An 18442-nucleotide genomic window follows, 5' to 3' on the forward strand; every position below is an offset into this window, starting at 1 on the left:
AACAAAGATGATGTAGTAATAGGTATTTAAACTATACTATTTTTGATACAGTTATGTGGCCACTACTTTAAACAGAAGGGCTATTATGAAAAAACAAATTTTACTTATTGGTTCATACTTCCAATTAGACCAGGTCAAATTCCAGTTAAAGTTACAAAACACACTTGCACTACATCAATCCGTGCAAAATATAAGCTTCTCTGTGAAACAGTGCACTGAAACATGTCTTCGGAAATAAGTATTGCTTTAACAGTTGGGTGATAATATAATGGGACATCAGGAAAAACACATGGTGGTCCAAGGCCTACAATGCGCTTAAACTACCAGCAGCATGTACAAATGAGGTTGGTAGCCAGTGTTCAAGTTGTGTATTAGACCCTTTATTTCTTTGACTTATACATGCATGGACTTGCTTAGCCTACATGTGGCAGGAGGCCTAAGCAGCACAGCTCCCATTTGGAACAGGTGCTCAATGGGAAGCTGCCTACAAGTTAATAACTAGAATCATGAACCTCTACACTTTGCCCTGCCATCAATGTCCCCGTACCTTTCCTCCACAGGAAAGTATCCAGTACATAATAAGTAAACAGAAAACAACATAGCCCTGACATTTTTGTTGCACTGGAAGAGACATGCCTGGACACAATTAATGCACATAGGTCAACCTCCCATTATCTGGGGAGGCCAGCCCATTTGTGCCAGGGCATCAATCCCACGATGCTTTATCATTTCAAATAAGTGTAGATTGACAACACCCACACTCTGCTCACCTCAGTTCCACCGTGCTGATTAGGTTAAAATGGACAAGGGCAACCATAGTACAGGACATGATTAAAATAAGCCACACAATTTATATCACACATGTTGCATCAGAATGTCCACTACACCACCTTTTGCCTTCTCAGAACAGATTCAGATCCATCTGCACTTCAAGAAATAAAAATAAATCACTAAAGGGCAGCAAAGTATCAAACCTTTTGGAACAAAGGTGCAAGCTGCATTGCACAACCAGTGGGCTGTTAATGACTAAAAATCCAAGTGTTACATACAAAATCCAAACCCCCGTGCTAAAAATGTAATCTTCCCATGCAAAAAATCCAAGCACAGCAATGCAATAAAACTCATCACAAAAACAAAGACACAAAAAACTCTTAACTTTTTCTCTTTCTAAACTGCTTGCCTGCATCCTCTTCTACAACCAGGTCTGGTCCACTAAGAACTGCTCTTCACTACCCAACAGTTGACATGTTGGAAACTTTAAACCTCTAAACTTCTCAGGTATTAAGCTGCTCCCTGATTGGTTCAAAAATGTTGCTCCCATGGTACATGTTGACCAATAAAAGGAGGAGCATTTTTGAATGATTCATTCAGCAATCATCTTTTCTAATCTTCAAGGTCCAGGGAGTTTGAACCACAAAGGTTGCATGCAAACAGAAGATGTGAACTGCAGGTGAGTGTAAGGAGCTCAGAGGCAAGATTAGGTTCACAGGACACTGCTGCAGTAGCTAATCATAGGGGAAGAAACCTTGAAACAAACAGGCCGAACATGCGAACTGCTACTACATGGCCAGAGGACAAAGAACAGGATCAAAATGAGGGAGGGTGGGATAGAAATTAAATACCACAGAAAATAAATGCAAGCTTGAGAATGGACATGGAACTTGGAAAGGAAAATATAAGCAAGCTCATTCAGCAAGAGAGGGGTAGAAAAGGAAGAAGTCTGTATGTAATAGAAAGATAACCTAGAGATTGTTTCACTGGCAACTAAATATTTAAATCATACTTTAATCAGGAACTGATTATTTCCCTTTTACACTGTATGCAAACGCGACATGAAGTCCTGTGACATTGATCACAAGTCGTGGGAGTCAGTTGCCAGCGATCGCCAGAGCTGGCGGGCAGCCATAAAGGCGGGGCTAAAGTGCGGCGAGTTGAAGAGACTGAGCAGTTGGCAGGAAAAAAGACAGAAGCGCAAGGGGAGAGCCAACTGCGAAACAGCCCTGACAACCAATTTTATCTGCAGCACCTGTGGAAGAGACTGTCACTCCAGGCGCTGCTCCACAAACCACTGACCACCTCCAGGCGCTTACCCATTGTCTCTCGAGACAAGGAGGCCAAAGAAGAAGAACACTGTATGGAAAACTCAGATGGAGAGAAAAAATTAAAATGAAATAGGGAGGGGAGAAAAAGCCAAGTACCCTCAAACAAATTTTACTTGCATTAGAGACACCAAAAATGAAAATGTAGGCACAGCCTTCAAAAATTATGGGAGAAAGATTTATTGCTCACTACAAGAACAGGACTGGGGACAGTGGGGAAGGGAAAGGAGGGGAGGAGGAACACACACAGAAATGTAAAGTTATATTTGGGTAAGGTAAGCAACAATTTACTGAAAACCTTTGTAGTAGCAAGTCACAGCGACATTAATTTACAATGAAGTCATCTGTATTGGTGCAAATTCTAAGTAACAGCAGCATTTATAAATGTTCCAAGTTAACATCAGATAATCCAATTTGATTTAAGAAGCTAGTACTCAGAACTGTGAACTTGTATTTTATAATTTCAAATTGTACTCAAATACAATAGAAAACTTTGAAAATTGTTAAATGGTTCTGTAGATACAACTGTTTCAAAAGACAGAAATGTTGTAAGCAAAAATGCAGCAAAATGTTAACATTTCTACTAGAGAAAATAGCTTGAGACATACCTCACATCTTCAAATTTTTTGGTAATGGCAGAACCAAAATTAGTAAATGCAGAGGAAGCCTTCTGACTAGCCTGAGAGAGGGTTTCAGATGTCTTCTTGAATCTGTGGAATTAAAATTTAAAAGAATTCAAATCTTACCAAAAGCCATCGCACTTAAAATGTAGCACAAAAAAGGTCATAGTTTCCACATATTTCTCTTCGGACTGGTTCCACACTTGTTTTGTTGTAAAGTGCCTCTCAATTATTTCCAAATCCTATGTCTGCTTCCATTCTTAGATTTTTCACATTTCCTATGTCTAGTACGTACTGAAGTTAAACCATATTCTGCAACTCACGATATAATACTAGTCAATCTACCATAGTGATGCACACAGGCAATCAAAACCCAGTGTGATCTTTGGGTGAAGCAGGTTACAAGGCAAGAGATAATTGTACCAAGAGCATGCACAAATGCATCTGAGTTGCCTTTTTTTCCCCTCAATGTTGCCACTACAGGCTGAGGAGCTGGAAAAGGTGAAAAAGCTGAAGTGAGGCAACTAAATCTGCATCACTGGCAGGAAGGTTTAATTACATCACAACAAGACTGCCTAGGCAGTTCGTTCTAAATGCAGGCATAGGAACTTGCTGGAAAAGTTGATAGGAAGTTCAAGAAGATGCTTCATATTGTATAAAAAGTTCAGCAATATAACATGTACCTCCTGTTCGTTCCACACTTGTGCTATGATTTTATATATTACCCCCAGTGTACCCATCATGCCTGAGTATTACTGCTGACCTATAATAAACAGTAAAGGCATATATAGTTACCAGTTTAATTCCCTTTCATTCCTCCCAAATGCCAAGTGTTAGTGTTGTATTGCCATGCAGCATCTCCCAAAATTTTAATCAATGTGGACCAGGAGAAAGCTGTAATGCAACCCTATTTGAATTCATAAATGAAGCAATGGGGTTGGTAACTGATTCATTACATATTTTGAAAGTGGCCTGACCTGTTACGTTCTCATGTGACAGGCAGGCCCAAGTTCAGTCAGAAGCACAGAAAATGGGAAATAGGAGGAAAGCGCAACAGAGCTTACCTAAAGGTGTAAGGCTTGCCATTACAGCCAAATGCTAAAACAGTGCTTTTTCATTATAGATGTTAAAAGGCTTTTTTTTTTCTTAATACCCACTCCTGGTCCCCATGTTATCTGATATTAATGGATCTCTCTCTCTCCAGGTACTTGTCCCTCACTCTTAATAAATCTGCCGTCATCACCCCTCTCTTCAGAAAACCAACCCTTGACCCCACCGTCCTTGCAAACTACCACCCATCTCCAACCTCCCTTTACGATTAAATCCTTGAATGTGTGTCGCCTCCCAAATCTGTGCCCATCTCTCCCAGAACTTCATGTTTGAATCCATCCAATCAGGTTCCTGTCCCTGCAACAGTACCAAAATGACTCTTAAAAGTCACAAATGACATCCTATGTGACTGTGACAAAGGTAAACTTTCCCTCCTGGTCCTTCTCAACCTGTCTGCAGCCTTGAAACAGGTGACCACACCTTCCTCCTCCAAGGCCTCTCCACTGTTGGCCAGCTGGATGAGTCAGCACTCGCCTCGTTTCATTCTTACCTATCAAATCGTAGCCACTTACAATGGCTTCTCTTCCCTCTCCCGCACCAATACCTTCTGGATCCCACAAGAATCGATCCTTGCCCCCTATTTCTCATTTACAAGCAACACCTCGGCGACATCAACCGAAAGCAGTGTCCGTTTTCCATGTCTGCTGATGACACCCAGCTCTACTTCTCGAATCCTCCAGTGTTGCTAAAATTATCAGACTGTTTACCTGACATCAGTACTGTAAGAGCAGAAATTTCCTCCAATTAAATATTGGGAAGACTGCGGTCCATGCTCCAAACTCTGCTCCTTAGCTACCAGCTCCATCCATCTCCCTGGCAAAAGTGAGAGACTAAACGAGACTGTTTGCAATCTTAGTGACTTATTTGACCCCGATAAGCTTCCAACCACATATCTGCACTAAGACCACCTATTTGTACCTATGTAACTTCGCCTGACTTCGGCCCTGCCTCAGCTCATCTGCTGTTAAAACCCTCATTCATGCCTTTTGATCTCTCAACTTGACTATTCCTACAACCTCCCGTGTTCTACCCTTTGTAAATCTGAGGTCATCCTATACTCTGCTGCCTGCGTCCTTACTCGCACCAAGTCCTGCTTGCTCATCACCCCTGTGCTCTCTGACCTACATTGGCTCCCAGTCAAATAACATCTTGATTTTAAAATTCTCATCTCGTTTTCAAATACCTCCATGCCTTGCCCCCTCCCCATCTCTGTACTCTCCTCTAGCCCCACAACCCTCCAAGACATGTGTTCATCTAATTCTGGCCTCTTAATTGCTCTACCATTGGTGGCTATGCCTTCAGCTGCCTATTCCCAAAGCTCTGGAACCCCACCCCCACCCCAAACCTCTCCAACTCTCTTTCCCCCTTTAAGACACTCCTTAAAACCAACCTCTTTGACCAAGCTTTTGGCCATCTGCCCTAATTTCACCTTATGTGGCTTGGTGTCTAACTTTGCTTCATAACGCTCCTGTGAAACGCCTTGGGACATTTTATTATGTTAAAGATGCTATATAAATATGTTGATATATATAAAATGATGGACAAAAGTGAACAACCAACCATCTAACTCAAAATAATATTACTACAATACCATCACCACTTTCAGCTAATGGGCAGCCCTTAATAATGACACTCCCTCATCTTGGCCTCAACTATATTTGAAACTGAGTGAGGCAGAGAAAAGCCCTTTCTTGGCACCATGGTTCAGACTTGCTTCCTAGTTTGGAATTACCTGAATTATTCCTTTTTAAATAATTGGTTCTCAAGATCTGAAGACATATCTATAGTTGCCCTCAGAAGGTGATAGTGAGATTTTTTTTTGAAATAGCAAATCACTTGCACAACTGGGTTGCTGGCTACGCAGGGCATCTGATTGCCATACCTTAAGGATAGTCGTGAACTATTGTGGTTTTTAAATGATCGACATGTTTTGTGGCCAGATTTATTAACTCAATTTCGCAACTTGTCATGGTAGGATCTGAATTCATGACCAGAGCTCCTAGTCCAGTACTGTGCCATCTTTCAGTCAGTCATTTCAGAGTTTCCTCAATTTCCCCAACTCCTGCAATTATCCTCAAACAATTCTCTTAAAACTTGGTACTTACATGCATGGCACCAAAGCCCATCAGCTCTGTTCCCACATATAATACAACACAAATTTTCCTAAAATACATTGCCACCACACAAAATAGGGCAGAACATGATTCTTTTGCACTATGGCTCTTAATTATGACTTTAGTGGAACAGGGGAATGAATTATTAGTTTCTATGAAACAGAAGCTTGCAAAACCTCTTGGTGGCAGATACTTTTTCCCTAGCCTGTTAAGCAAATGCAGAAAAAGGAATTGGTGGCACCCACATTTTTGGGCATTCTTCAACGAAGTCCCGATTTAACCAGTGGAAGATAACACATGTAACAAACTTAAACAAATTCTGCTTAAGTTCACATAGTGGAGTTAATCTTAACTTTTAAATAATGGAGTCCCAGGGACATCCAATTGCAAAATGCATTGGGAAACTTTCTAAAGAGAGTGATATCATTCTTGTATATGGCAACATAACAACCAAATGATATGGGGAAGTGGGAGAAACCTCAACTATAATTCAAAACTTGGCCAGTATAAGCTTAAAAAGGAATATTGAGCCTAGGTCATTTTCTCCTAGATTCAAATGTTATGAATTAATTTTTATTTGGAGTTTGAACAAATTCTACCAATTCATTTTATAACTACCAGTCTACCTTACACTAAAGGCAAGCCTTTCTTTACATATATTCAATTCATGGTTCTATTGGTCATTGCTATACTATGCACTTACGCTGTGGAAGATTGTACATCCATCCAGCTTTTTGACAAATTCTGTTTAAGTTCATGTAGTGGAGTCAATCCTAGCTTCTTCTTTAACTCAGCAACATGTCTTTCTTTAGCTGCAAGCACTTGAGAAAGTGTTTGGATTTCCTCCTCCACCTAAGATAAAACACAGGTGAGAGTTCAACACGGCAGAGTAATGCAAATGAAGATAAAAGTTAATAAAAATGATTTAGCTGTTACTTGCTCCTCCTCACAATTCCACTCCTAATTACTAGTGAGTGACTCAAGTATCAACTTGTGAAGTAGGATTTAAAAGAAAAATAATTCACAGAAAATGATGGGAATCCGTTTCTTTGTTCTGTCCACTTCACATGGTCCTTAAAACAGCAAGGAACAGAACTTAGACCCAGACATTCCAGTGCAGAGCTGGGAGAGGGGGATGGGGGGAAACGGGAAAGGAGGAGAAGAAAGGGAGAGATGTAGAATATTCCCTGCACTCAGTGAAGCTCAAGGTGCTCCAAACCTCATGCAATGCAGCCAGCACAAAGAGTTGAGCAGCATTGGGCTGTAGCAATCTGGCTGAGAGAAGCACTGCTGCTCCTCCTGGTACCACATTCAGGTAAGTAAATGTTTAAAAAAAACCTTGTAAGTCACAAAAACTCCAAAGTTTTGGTTTCTGCGATGGCACAGGCTGCCTCAGGGCAAAACAAGCTTATAATGAGGACTTCAAACAATTTTGTGTGTAGGTAATGGACAGCTATTATTTTCCTTTTCCCAATATACGGTGGGTGGAACAATTCTGATCAATAATGTGCATGCGTTTCTTGATAGCCATATTAAGGGTTTAAATGATTGCTTAGGGAAAAAGGTCAGATTTATATTTAACTTTATGTTTAACTTAACTGTTTACTCACATTTCAAGATGTGGCACTATAGCTATTTAGGAGTTGTATGAGATCTCTGCTGGACAGTGCACCCTTCAACTCAAGACTATTGCCAGAGGAGATCCACTAGTTTTAAAGAAACCCTTAGACATACAATTGGACATTTTATCACGCAAGGTTTATGTCCGAGTATTGGTTATGGCATTCTCCCAAAGCCGTCTTTTCTCAATTCAAAGTTACTTAAAGTCAAATAATTCAGATTTTTAAGCACTACATTCCAAATTTGGTAAGTTCGTTACATTGCTTAAATCAAATTAGAGGTTTGTCCCCCACGAGAAATCTATGATGACTCATGTTCTCAGTTAACAGTCTAAAGCATTTCTTCTAAGCAAACAAATGATCCAAAACCTATGGAGGATAGTACTTGGGCCCCAGCTGTTCACAATATATATCAATGATTTGGATGCGGGGACCAAATGTAATATTTCCAAGTTCGCAGATGACACAAAACTAGGTAGGAATGTGTGTTGTGAGGAAGATGCAAAGAGCCTTCAAGGGAATTTGGACAGACTTAGAGAGTGGGCAAGAATGTGGAACAAAAATTTGCATTTATATTGTGCTTTTTCACAACCACAGCAATGTTAAATACACAGATAATCTGTTTTTGTATTGTTGATTGAGGGATAAATATTGGCCTGGACACTAGGCTAACTCCCTGCTCTTCTTCAAAATAACAGCTCATCCAAAAGACAGCACATCTAACAGTGCAGCACTCCCTCAGCACTGCACTGGAATGTCAGCCTTGATGTTTGACCTCAAGTCCTGAAGTAGGACTTGAACCCAAAACCTTGCAACTCAGAAGCTAGAGCGAAATTGCTGGAGCTTCTACAGCATAATCTGCCAACTCAACAGGGCTACAGACCCTTGTGTGTTTGAGACTTGACAGGGATATGGGTTCCTCCAATGGAGGTCAGGTGGACCACTGAGAACTAGGAAGACCCACCGGAGGAGTCGTAGCTGCAGCAAGCAATGTATCCACATGCAGTTGGGCATTGCAGAGGAGTTGACCAAAGGGCTAGGAGATAGAAGGTGCTACCCTCTGCGCAGGGTGTACAAGCAAAGGGGTAGCTTACTGGACCTCTGAGCAGCAGTGCTTCTGAAGGCTGCAGCTCTCATGCCAGGTGGTCACAGACTTCTGCACCCTTTTGGAAAAGAACCCGAAAGCAGAAGTAGTAGTGGGTGGACACCCATTGCCTGTATAGGTCAAAGTGATAGTCGCAATTAATTTCTTTGTGTCCGTTTCATTCAGGGTTGGCTGCTGACATCTGCAGGTTCTTGCAATCTGCCGCCCATAACTGCATCACATGGGCGAGATACCTTGAATGCGAGGGCATCGGACTACATCAAATTTCAAAACAGATGCTGCTAACCAGGCCCAGAGGGCTGTCGTTTTCACCTCCATAGTAGGATTCCCACAAGTGCAGAGCGTGATAGCCACATGGGTGCAGTCTATCAATGTTCCATCAGCCCAACCAGGAGTTTCTGTGAATAGGAAGGGATTCCACTCCAACATGTAGCTTGCATGCGACCACCACAAAAGGAATTCTGCAAGTGCGTGCAAGGTTTCTGAGCAGCTGCCATGACGCATTCATACTGAGGCAGTCTTAGGTGTCTCAACTAGAATGACTAGAGTTAGATTAGGGCCAATCAAGGATAGTAGTGGGAAGTTGTGTGTGGAATCAGAGGAGATAGGGGAAGTGTTAAATGAATATTTTGCGTCAGTATTTACAGTAGAGAAAGAAAATGTTGTTGAGAATACTGAGATTCAGGCTACGAGGCTAGATGGGATTGAGGTTCACAAGGAGGAGGTGTTAGCAATTTTGGGAAGTGTGAAAATAGATAAGTCCCCTGGGCCAGATGGGATTTATCCTAGGATTCTCTGGGAAGCTAGGGAGGAGATTGCAGAGCCTTTGTCCTTGATCTTTATGTCGTCATTGTCGACAGGAATAGTGCCGGAAGACTGGAGGATTGCAAATGTTGTCCCCTTGTTCAAGAAGGGGAGTAGAGACAGCCCTGGTAATTATAGACCTGTGAGCCTTACTTCGGTTGTGGGTAAAATGTTGGAAAAGGTTATAAGAGACAGGATTTATAATCATCTTGAAAAGAATAAGTACATTAGAGATAGTCAGCACGGTTTTGTGACGGGTAGGTCGTGCCGCACAAACCTTATTGAGTTTTTCGAGAAGGTGACCAAACAGTTGGATGAGGGTAAAGCAGTGGATGTGGTGTATATGGATTTCAGTAAGGCGTTTGATAAGGTTCCCCACGGTAGGCTATTGCAGAAAATACGCAAGTATGGGGTTGAAGGTGATTTAGAGCTTTGGATCAGAAATTGGCTAGCTGAAAGAAGACAGAGGGTGGTGGTTGATGGCAAATGTTCATCCTGGAGTTTAGTTACTAGTGGTGTACCGCAAGGATCTGTTTTGGGGCCACTGCTGTTTGTCATTTTTATAAATGACCTGGAAGAGGGTGTAGAAGGGTGGGTTAGTAAATTTGCAGATGACACTAAGGTCGGTGGAGTTGTGGATAGTGCCGAAGGATGTTGTCGGGTACAGAGAGACATAGATAGGCTGCAGAGCTGGGCTGAGAGATGGCAAATGGAGTTTAATGCGGAAAAGTGTGAGGTGATTCACTTTGGAAGGAGTAACAGGAATGCAGAGTACTGGGCTAATGGGAGGATTCTTGGTACTGTAGATGAACAGAGAGATCTTGGTGTCCAGGTGCATAAATCCCTGAAGGTTGCTAACCAGGTTAATAGGGCTGTTAAGAAGGCATATGGTGTGTTAGCTTTTATTAGTAGGGGGGTCGAGTTTCGGAGCCACGAGGTCATGCTGCAGCTGTACAAAACTCTGGTGAGACCGCACCTGGAGTATTGCGTGCAGTTCTGGTCACCGCATTATAGGAAGGATGTGGAAGCTATGGAAAGGGTGCAGAGGAGATTTACTAGGATGTTGCCTGGTATGGAGGGAAGGTCTTACGAGGAAAGGCTGAGGGACTTGAGGTTGTTTTCGTTGGAGAGAAGGAGGAGGAGAGGTGACTTAATAGAGACATATAAGATAATCAGAGGGTTAGATAGGGTGGATAGTGAGCGTCTTTTTCCTCGGATGGTGATGGCAAACACGAGGGGACATAGCTTCAAGTTGAGGGGTGATAGATATCGGACAGATGTGAGAGGTAGTTTCTTTACTCAGAGAGTAGTAAGGGCGTGGAACGCCCTGCCTGCAGCAGTAGTAGATTCGCCAACTTTAAGGGCATTTAAGTGGACATTGGATAGACACATGGATGAAAATGGAATAGTGTAGGTCAGATGGTTTCACAGGGCGGCACAACATCGAGGGCCGAAGGGCCTGTACTGCGCTGTAATGTTCTAAATTCTAAATTCTAAAAAATTCTAAACTCTTCAGGCCACCGGACAGCTTCTGTGGATGGCTCCTGGGTAACAACAGGTACCCACTGATGACACCAGAGTCACACAAGAGATATAACCATAGCCATTTAATGACCAGGCAAACATTGAGCAGGCCACTGGATGCTGAAAATGCGATTCCAGTGCCTTGACTGCTCTGAGGTCACCCTCCAATATGACCCTTCAAGTACAGCAATGGTGTGCTGCACTTTGCACAACCTGTAGCTACCAAAGGTGAGGAGGGTGATGACTGCTCAGCATCCTCGGAGGAGGCAGAAAAGCAAGGGGACAATTGCCTGGCAGAGCATGTCCATCTACAGGTCTCTCAGACTCCTGTGCCCATTGACCTGCATGACAGGAAAGCTTGTGACGCCCTCATCCAGGCATGATTCCCATGTGTAGGGCTTTCTACGTTGCACTCTTGGCACCTGGGCCCGTGACAGTTGTTGTCACAATCACAAGCCCATCACAACATACAGATTTCCTTGGTTGACCACATCTCAGGCTGTTACCCCTTCTATTTTAACACTGACACACAACATTCATTGCTCTCACATCCAGGCCACTCTTCATGGTCAATGTGCCATGAGGCACTAAGAGCTACTGACACTTATCAGTTAGCCAAAACAAAATTTCAATGCAATAAAGTAAGTCAACGTAACAGTGACATAAAAGAATGCACCCAAGTGAACCTTAGTGTGCACTGAAGACAGTTTCCACTATCTTTTTCTCATGCTTCTACGTGGTGATACCCCTGTGGCTGGAGATGTGAAGGCAGCCTGATTGCCTCTTTGCTCTGCCGACCGAGATGACCCTAGCATGTGTCCTTTAGGTTGCTGTGCCCACAAGGGACCCAACATAGGCAGGCACCATCTGCATTGGCACAGGGACAAGCTCAGTCATGGGGCCAGGATGCAGCACTTGTGTCTCTGTCGAGAGGGTAGCTGAGGGGTGGGGGTCATTGAGGAGAGCTCCCATTACGATCACCCCTCCCTCTCTGCCCTTTAAAGGGCCCACCTGCACATCCCTGCTGACCAACAGCAGGAGAGCACTTGGCTACGCCTCCATGCATTGCTGAGCCATCACTGCAACCAACCGATCCAAGCAGCTATAGGCTGCAGATAGCATGGGAGGCCATTGCACAGGTCCTGCATCCATTCGTTGGACTGCCGCATATGACTCCCCATGAGGTGAGTCACTCTTGCAATGGAGGAGACATCATGTCACTCATGGCATGGATGGACTACTCCCATCTTCTGGCCAAGGGTGTGTCCTGCCTCAGGAAATTGAGATTCCCACAAGCATCCACTTCATGTGTGACCGTGGCTCAGCATCTCTGTCGAGCCGAGCATGGCTGGATTGTCTTTAGTCCTCCGATGGGGACAGCCCACAGTTTTCATTGCCCCCAGCACCTCCTGCACATAGGTGACATGCTACTCAGCTTCTACCACCAGTTGTATCCACAACTGAGGTCTCACCAATGTGAGTATATCTGCACTGGCGTAGGATGCACACGATGGTTTATCCTCAGTGATGATCTTCTGAGTCTGCGCTGCCTCATCACGCTGCTGCAGCTGTGCCTCTGAAGACAGCAAAGACGTCAGTTATTGCTTTGCTATGTGCTACTGCTTTCATGCCATCACATGTTGCTGAGCTTGAAATGGTCACTTATGGATACAAAACCACGATTGAAGAAGCTGTTCAGACCCAGTTGTATGATTACAACATAATTCTTTCAAAGCTATCTGCTGCATCTCCATCGCCCCCTTGCTGACGGCCTGGCTGCTGTCACCCTGCCAACTCCAGGGCCTCCTCCTCCATTGGTTTCAGCATTGCCAGTAAGGGCACTCCACCTCAGGCTCAACACCTCTCCTAGGTGTTATGTGCTCTCTTCTGCAATGAGAAATTAGGAATATGAGGGATGCAATGTGCGGATGATAAGGTGCAGTGACATTTGATAGACTTCGTTGTGGAATGGGGTAGGCAAGGTCATCATTTTAAGACTGAATGTTTTTGCCGTCTGCTTCTATGAAGGGTCACAAAGGGAGCCTGAGAGACTCCCTTGAGCCTGTGTTGCTGAAGAATGGTCCTTTCTGTGCAAAGGACTGCTAATGAGGAAAGAGAGTCATGGCAAACAGCTGACAACTGTAGGACATTCACCTTGTCAGCCCTCAAGAGGTCAGTGTTCTGCTTCCTGCAATGTATCCCGGTCTTTTTTTTTTAAGTTCATTCATGGGAAGTGGGCGTTGCTAGCTAGGACAGCATTTATTGCCCATCCCAAATTGCCCTTGAAAAGGTGATGGTGAGCCGCCTTCTTGAATCGCTGCAGTCCATGTGGGGCAGATACACCAACAGTGCTGTTAGGAAGGGAGTTCCAAGATATTGACCCAGCAATAGTGAAGGAACGGTGATATAGTTCCAAGTCAGGGTGGTGTGTGGCTAAGAATCATAGAATGTTTAAGGCCACTTGGCCCATTGCCTCTGAGCCGGCCGAAATACGATCCACCTATTCTAGTCCCACCTTCCAGCATTTGGTCCGTAGCCCTGCAGCTAATGGCACTTGAGGTGCATATCCAGACTCCAGGCTTGTTGGGAACTTGCAGGTGGTGGTGTTCCCATGCATCTACTGCCCTTGTCCTTCCAGGTGGTGGAGGTCACAGGTTTGGAAGGTGCTGTCGAAGCAGCCTTAGTGTGAGTTGCTGCAGTGCATCTTGTAGATGGTACACACTGCTGCCACTGTGCGTCGGTGATGGAGGGAGTGAATGTTTGTGGATGGGGTACCAGGCATCCTGGATGGTGTCGAGCTTCTTGAGTGTTGTTGAAGCTGCACTCATTCAGGCAAGTGGAGACTATTCCATCACTCTTCTGACTTGTGCCTTGTAGATGTTGGACATGCATTGGGGAGTCAGGAGGTGAGTTACTCACCGCAGGATTCTTAGCCTCTGACCTGCTCTTGTAGCCATGGTATTTATATAGCTACTACAGTTCAGCTTATAGTCAATGGTAACCCCCAGGATGTTGATAGTGGGGTATTCAGCAATCATAATGCCATTGAATGTCAAGGGGAGGAGATGGTTAGATTCTCTCTTGCTGGAGATGGTCATTGCCTGGCACAAACATTACTTGTCACTTATCAGCCCAAGCCTGGATATTGTCCAAGTCTTGCTGCATTTCAATGCATACTGCTTCAGTATCTTAGGAGTCACGAATGGTGCTGAACATTGTGCAATCATCAGTGAACATCCCCACTTCTGACCTCCTGATTGAAGGAAGGTCATTGATGAAGCAGCTGAAGATGGTTGGACCTAGGACACCACCCTGAGGAACTCATGCAGTGATGTTCTGGAGCTGAGATGATTGACCCTTAAATCTAGTGCACTCAGGTTTGCTGCCAACTTCATATTCCCCCCAACTCCATCCCGGAGGTGGGTTGTTAATTGGATGCTTCCTAGAAGATTGGATTGGAAGTCCAACCAGTCACACGCGCAGTTTGTTGATCTGGAAATGGTCTCGACGTCTGGAAAAAAAAACATAGGCAAGTTTCTGCCCCTAGTGTCAGGATTAGCAATGAACTTTCATGCTGTCAAACCAAAGTGTGCTCATTTAGTTACAAGTGTAGCTTTTTAAATTTCCCAATCTGGGCAATGCTGGCAAAGCCATCTATGTTATCTTGAAATTGCCAAGGTTTGGCTCCAACTGGTCTCAATTTTGTTTATCTCCTTGAATCTCAGTCAAATGTGGTCTTGATGTTGACAGCAACTACTGAACTCTGGCATTCAGATCATGTCAATGTCTGGATTAGGAATACGACAAAGTTTGGAGCCAAATAGTTCTGGCAAAAATCAAAACTGAGCATTAACTAGCAGATTATTGATGAGCTGGTGTCATTTGGTGGCACTACTGATGACTCCTTCCATAACTTTGGGTGGACAAAGATTAAAATTGTCTGCATTCACCGACTTACACTGGCTACAGGTTAAGCAAAGCCTTGGTTTTAAAATTCTCATCCTCGTTTTCAAATCTCTCTGTGACCTCTCCCCTATCTCTGTAACCTTCTTCACTCCGATAACCCTGAGATTGCTGTGCTCCTCCAATTCTAGCCTCTTGCACATCCTGATTTAATGACACTTCAGCTTCACCAGCGGCAGCCTTGCCTTCAATTGTCGTGGCCTAAGCTCTGGAATTTCCACCTTAAACCTCCCTTCCTCTCTTTCCTCCTTTAAGACGCTCCTTAGAACCTACCTCTTTGACCAATCTTTTGATTACCTGTTACAACATCACTTTATACAGCTCAGTGTCAAATTTTGTTTGATAATGCTTCTGCGAAGCACCTTGGGATGCTCCACCACCTAAAAGATACCATATAAATGCAAGTTGATGTTGTTCATGGTTAGGACCTACCTAGGCAACTTTCCGCATTGACAGGCAGATGCCAGTATGAAAGCTGGATTGGAATAGTATGGGTGATGTTACAATCACGTGAGGAGGGGTCACAAGGGTCCCTCTTGTCCTTCCCCTTGTTTGACCACAACAGGGTTTATTCCTTTTAAATACAGTGGATGTGCTTAATGCTTCAGTGAGTGTTTTACCTTTTTCCTTTGTTGTGACTGTAAACACAAGAACACAAGAAATAGGAGCAGAAGTAGACCATATGGCCCATTGTGTCTGCTCTGCCATTCAATAGGTTCATAGCTGATCTTGGGCTTCAATTCCACTTTGCTGCCCGCTCCCCATCCCTGCAAGACCAAAAATCTATCTATCTATCCCAGCCTTAACTGTATTCAAAGAAGGAGCATTCACAACCCTCTGGGGTAGGGAATTCCAAAAAATCACAACCCTTTGAGTGAAATTTCTCTCTCTCAGTCCTGAATGATTGGCCCCTTATCCTGAGACTGTGTCCTTGTGTTCTAGATTCCCTGATCAGTGGGAACAACCTCTCAGCTTCTACCCTATCAAACCGTTTCAGAATCTTGTATGTCTTAATTAGATCACCTCTCATTCTTCTAAACTCCAGAGAATATAGGCCCAATTTACTCAGTAAAAGAATCAATCGGACAGGTTTTTTAAGTTTAAACAAGAGGTGGGTTACAGTACTTTAAAAAAAAAACTAAACCTGATCTAAATAAATAAAACTATGCTACACTTTCATTCACATGGAGAGAAGAGAGAGAAAAGGGAGGAGAGAGACAGAGACAGAGAGACAGAGAGAGAGACAGAGACAGAGAGACAGAGAGAGAGACAGAGACAGAGAGAGACAGAGACAGAGAGAGACAGAGACAGAGAGAGACAGAGAGAGAGACAGAGACAGAGAGAGACAGAGACAGAGAGAGACAGAGACAGAGAGAGACAGAGACAGAGAGAGACAGAGACAGAGAGAGACAAGGGAGGAGAGAGAGAGAGACAAGGGAGGAGAGAGAGAGAGACAAGGGAGGAGAGAGAGAGAGACAAGGGAGGAGAGAGAGAGAGACAAGGGAGGAGAGAGAGAGAGACAAGGGAGGAGAGAGAGAGAGACAAGGGAGGAGAGAGAGAGAGACAAGGGAGGAGAGAGAGAGAGACAAGGGAGGAGAGAGAGAGAGACAAGGGAGGAGAGAGAGAGAGAAAAGGGAGGAGAGAGAGAGAGAAAAGGGAGGAGAGAGAGAGAGAAAAGGGAGGAGAGAGAGAGAGAAAAGGGAGGAGAGAGAGAGAGAAAAGGGGAGGAGAGAGAGAGAGAAAAGGGAGGAGAGAGAGAGAGAAAAGGGAGGAGAGAGAGAGAGAAAAGGGAGGAGAGAGAGAGAGAAAAGGAGGAGAGAGAGAGAGAAAAGGGAGGAGAGAGAGAGAGAAAAGGGAGGAGAGAGAGAGAGAAAAGGGAGGAGAGAGAGAGAGAAAAGGGAGGAGAGAGAGAGAGAAAAGGGAGGAGAGAGAGAGAGAAAAGGGAGGAGAGAGAGAGAGAGAGAAAAGGGAGGAGAGAGAGAGAGAGAGAAAAGGGAGGAGAGAGAGAGAGAGAGAAAAGGGAGGAGAGAGAGAGAGAGAGAAAAGGGAGGAGAGAGAGAGAGAGAGAAAAGGGAGGAGAGAGAGAGAGAGAGAAGGGAGGAGAGAGAGAGAGAGAGAAGGGAGGAGAGAGAGAGAGAAAAGGGAGGAGAGAGAGAGAGAGAGAGAAAAGGGGGAGAGAGAGAGAGAGAGAGAGAGAAAAGGGGGGAGAGAGAGAGAGAGAGAGAGAGAAAAGGGAGGAGAGAGAAAAGGGAGGAGAGAGAGAGAGAGAAAAGGGAGGAGAGAAAAGGGAGGAGAGAAAAGGGAGGAGAGAGAGAGAGAGAAAAGGGAGGATGGAAAAGGGAGGAGAGAGAAAAGGGAGGAGAGAGAGAGAGAGAGAGAGAGAGAGAGAGAGAGAGAAAAGGGAGGAGAGAAAAGGGAGGAGAGAAAAGGGAGGAGAGAAAAGGGAGGAGAGAGAGAGAGAGAGAAGGGAGGAGAGAGAGAGAGAAGAGAGAGAGAGAAAAGGGAGGAGAGAGAGAGAGAGAGAGAGAGAGAAAAGGGAGGAGAGAGAGAGAGAGAGAGAGAGAGAGAAGGGAGGAGAGAAAAGGGAGGAGAGAGAAAAGGGAGGAGAGAGAGAGAGAGAGAGAGAAAAGGGGGGAGAGAGAGAGAGAGAGAGAGAGAGAAAAGGGAGGAGAGAGAGAGAGAGAGAGAGAGAGAAAAGGGAGGAGAGAGAGAGAAAAGGGAGGAGAGAGAAAAGGGAGGAGAGAGAAAAGGGAGGAGAGAAAAGGGAGGAGAGAAAAGGGAGGAGAGAAAAGGGAGGAGAGAAAAGGGAGGAGAGAAAAGGGAGGAGAGAAAAGGGAGGAGAGAAAAGGGAGGAGAGAAAAGGGAGGAGAGAAAAGGGAGGAGAGAAAAGGGAGGAGAGAAAAGGGAGGAGAGAAAAGGGAGGAGAGAGAGAGAGAGAGAGAGAGAGAGAAAAGGAGGAGAGAAAAGGGAGGAGAGAAAAGGGAGGAGAGAAAAGGGAGGAGAGAAAAGGGAGGAGAGAAAAGGGAGGAGAGAAAAGGGAGGAGAGAGAGAGAGAGAGAGAGAGAAAAGGGAGGAGAGAAAAGGGAGGAGAGAAAAGGGAGGAGAGAGAGAGAGAGAGAGAGAAAAGGGAGGAGAGAGAAAAGGGAGGAGAGAGAGAGAGAGAGAGAGAGAAAAGGGAGGAGAGAGAAAAGGGAGGAGAGAGAGAGAGAGAGAGAGAGAGAGAGAGAGAGAGAGAGAGAGAGAAAAGGGAGGAGAGAAAGAGAGAGAGAAAAGGGGGGAGAGAAAAGGGGGGAGAGAAAAGGGGGGAGAGAAAAGGGGGGAGAGAAAAGGGGGGAGAGAAAAGGGGGGAGAGAAAAGGGGGGAGAGAAAAGGGGGGAGAGAAAAGGGGGGAGAGAAAAGGGGGGAGAGAAAAGGGGGGAGAGAAAAGGGGGGAGAGAAAAGGGGGGAGAGAAAAGGGGGGAGAGAAAAGGGGGGAGAGAAAAGA

At 44.6% G+C, this 18442-nt stretch overlaps 1 protein-coding gene across 3 annotated transcripts in view; it reads right to left on the reverse strand.

Moving 5' to 3' along the window:
• The window catches only part of tpd52 (tumor protein D52), a 276898-nt gene that overhangs the window by 184874 nt on the left and 73582 nt on the right, over positions 1-18442 (reverse strand). For all 3 annotated transcript variants that reach the window (XM_068032094.1, XM_068032092.1, XM_068032093.1), the window contains exons 3-4: positions 6647-6795; positions 2708-2809 (exon numbers count right to left, since the gene is read on the reverse strand). In XM_068032094.1, coding sequence (XP_067888195.1) covers positions 2708-2809; positions 6647-6795 — 251 coding nt within the window. The remainder of the gene's footprint in view (positions 1-2707; positions 2810-6646; positions 6796-18442) is intronic.

The sequence above is a fragment of the Heterodontus francisci genome, chromosome 5, assembly GCF_036365525.1.
Source record: "Heterodontus francisci isolate sHetFra1 chromosome 5, sHetFra1.hap1, whole genome shotgun sequence".
Lineage (NCBI taxonomy): Eukaryota > Metazoa > Chordata > Chondrichthyes > Heterodontiformes > Heterodontidae > Heterodontus > Heterodontus francisci.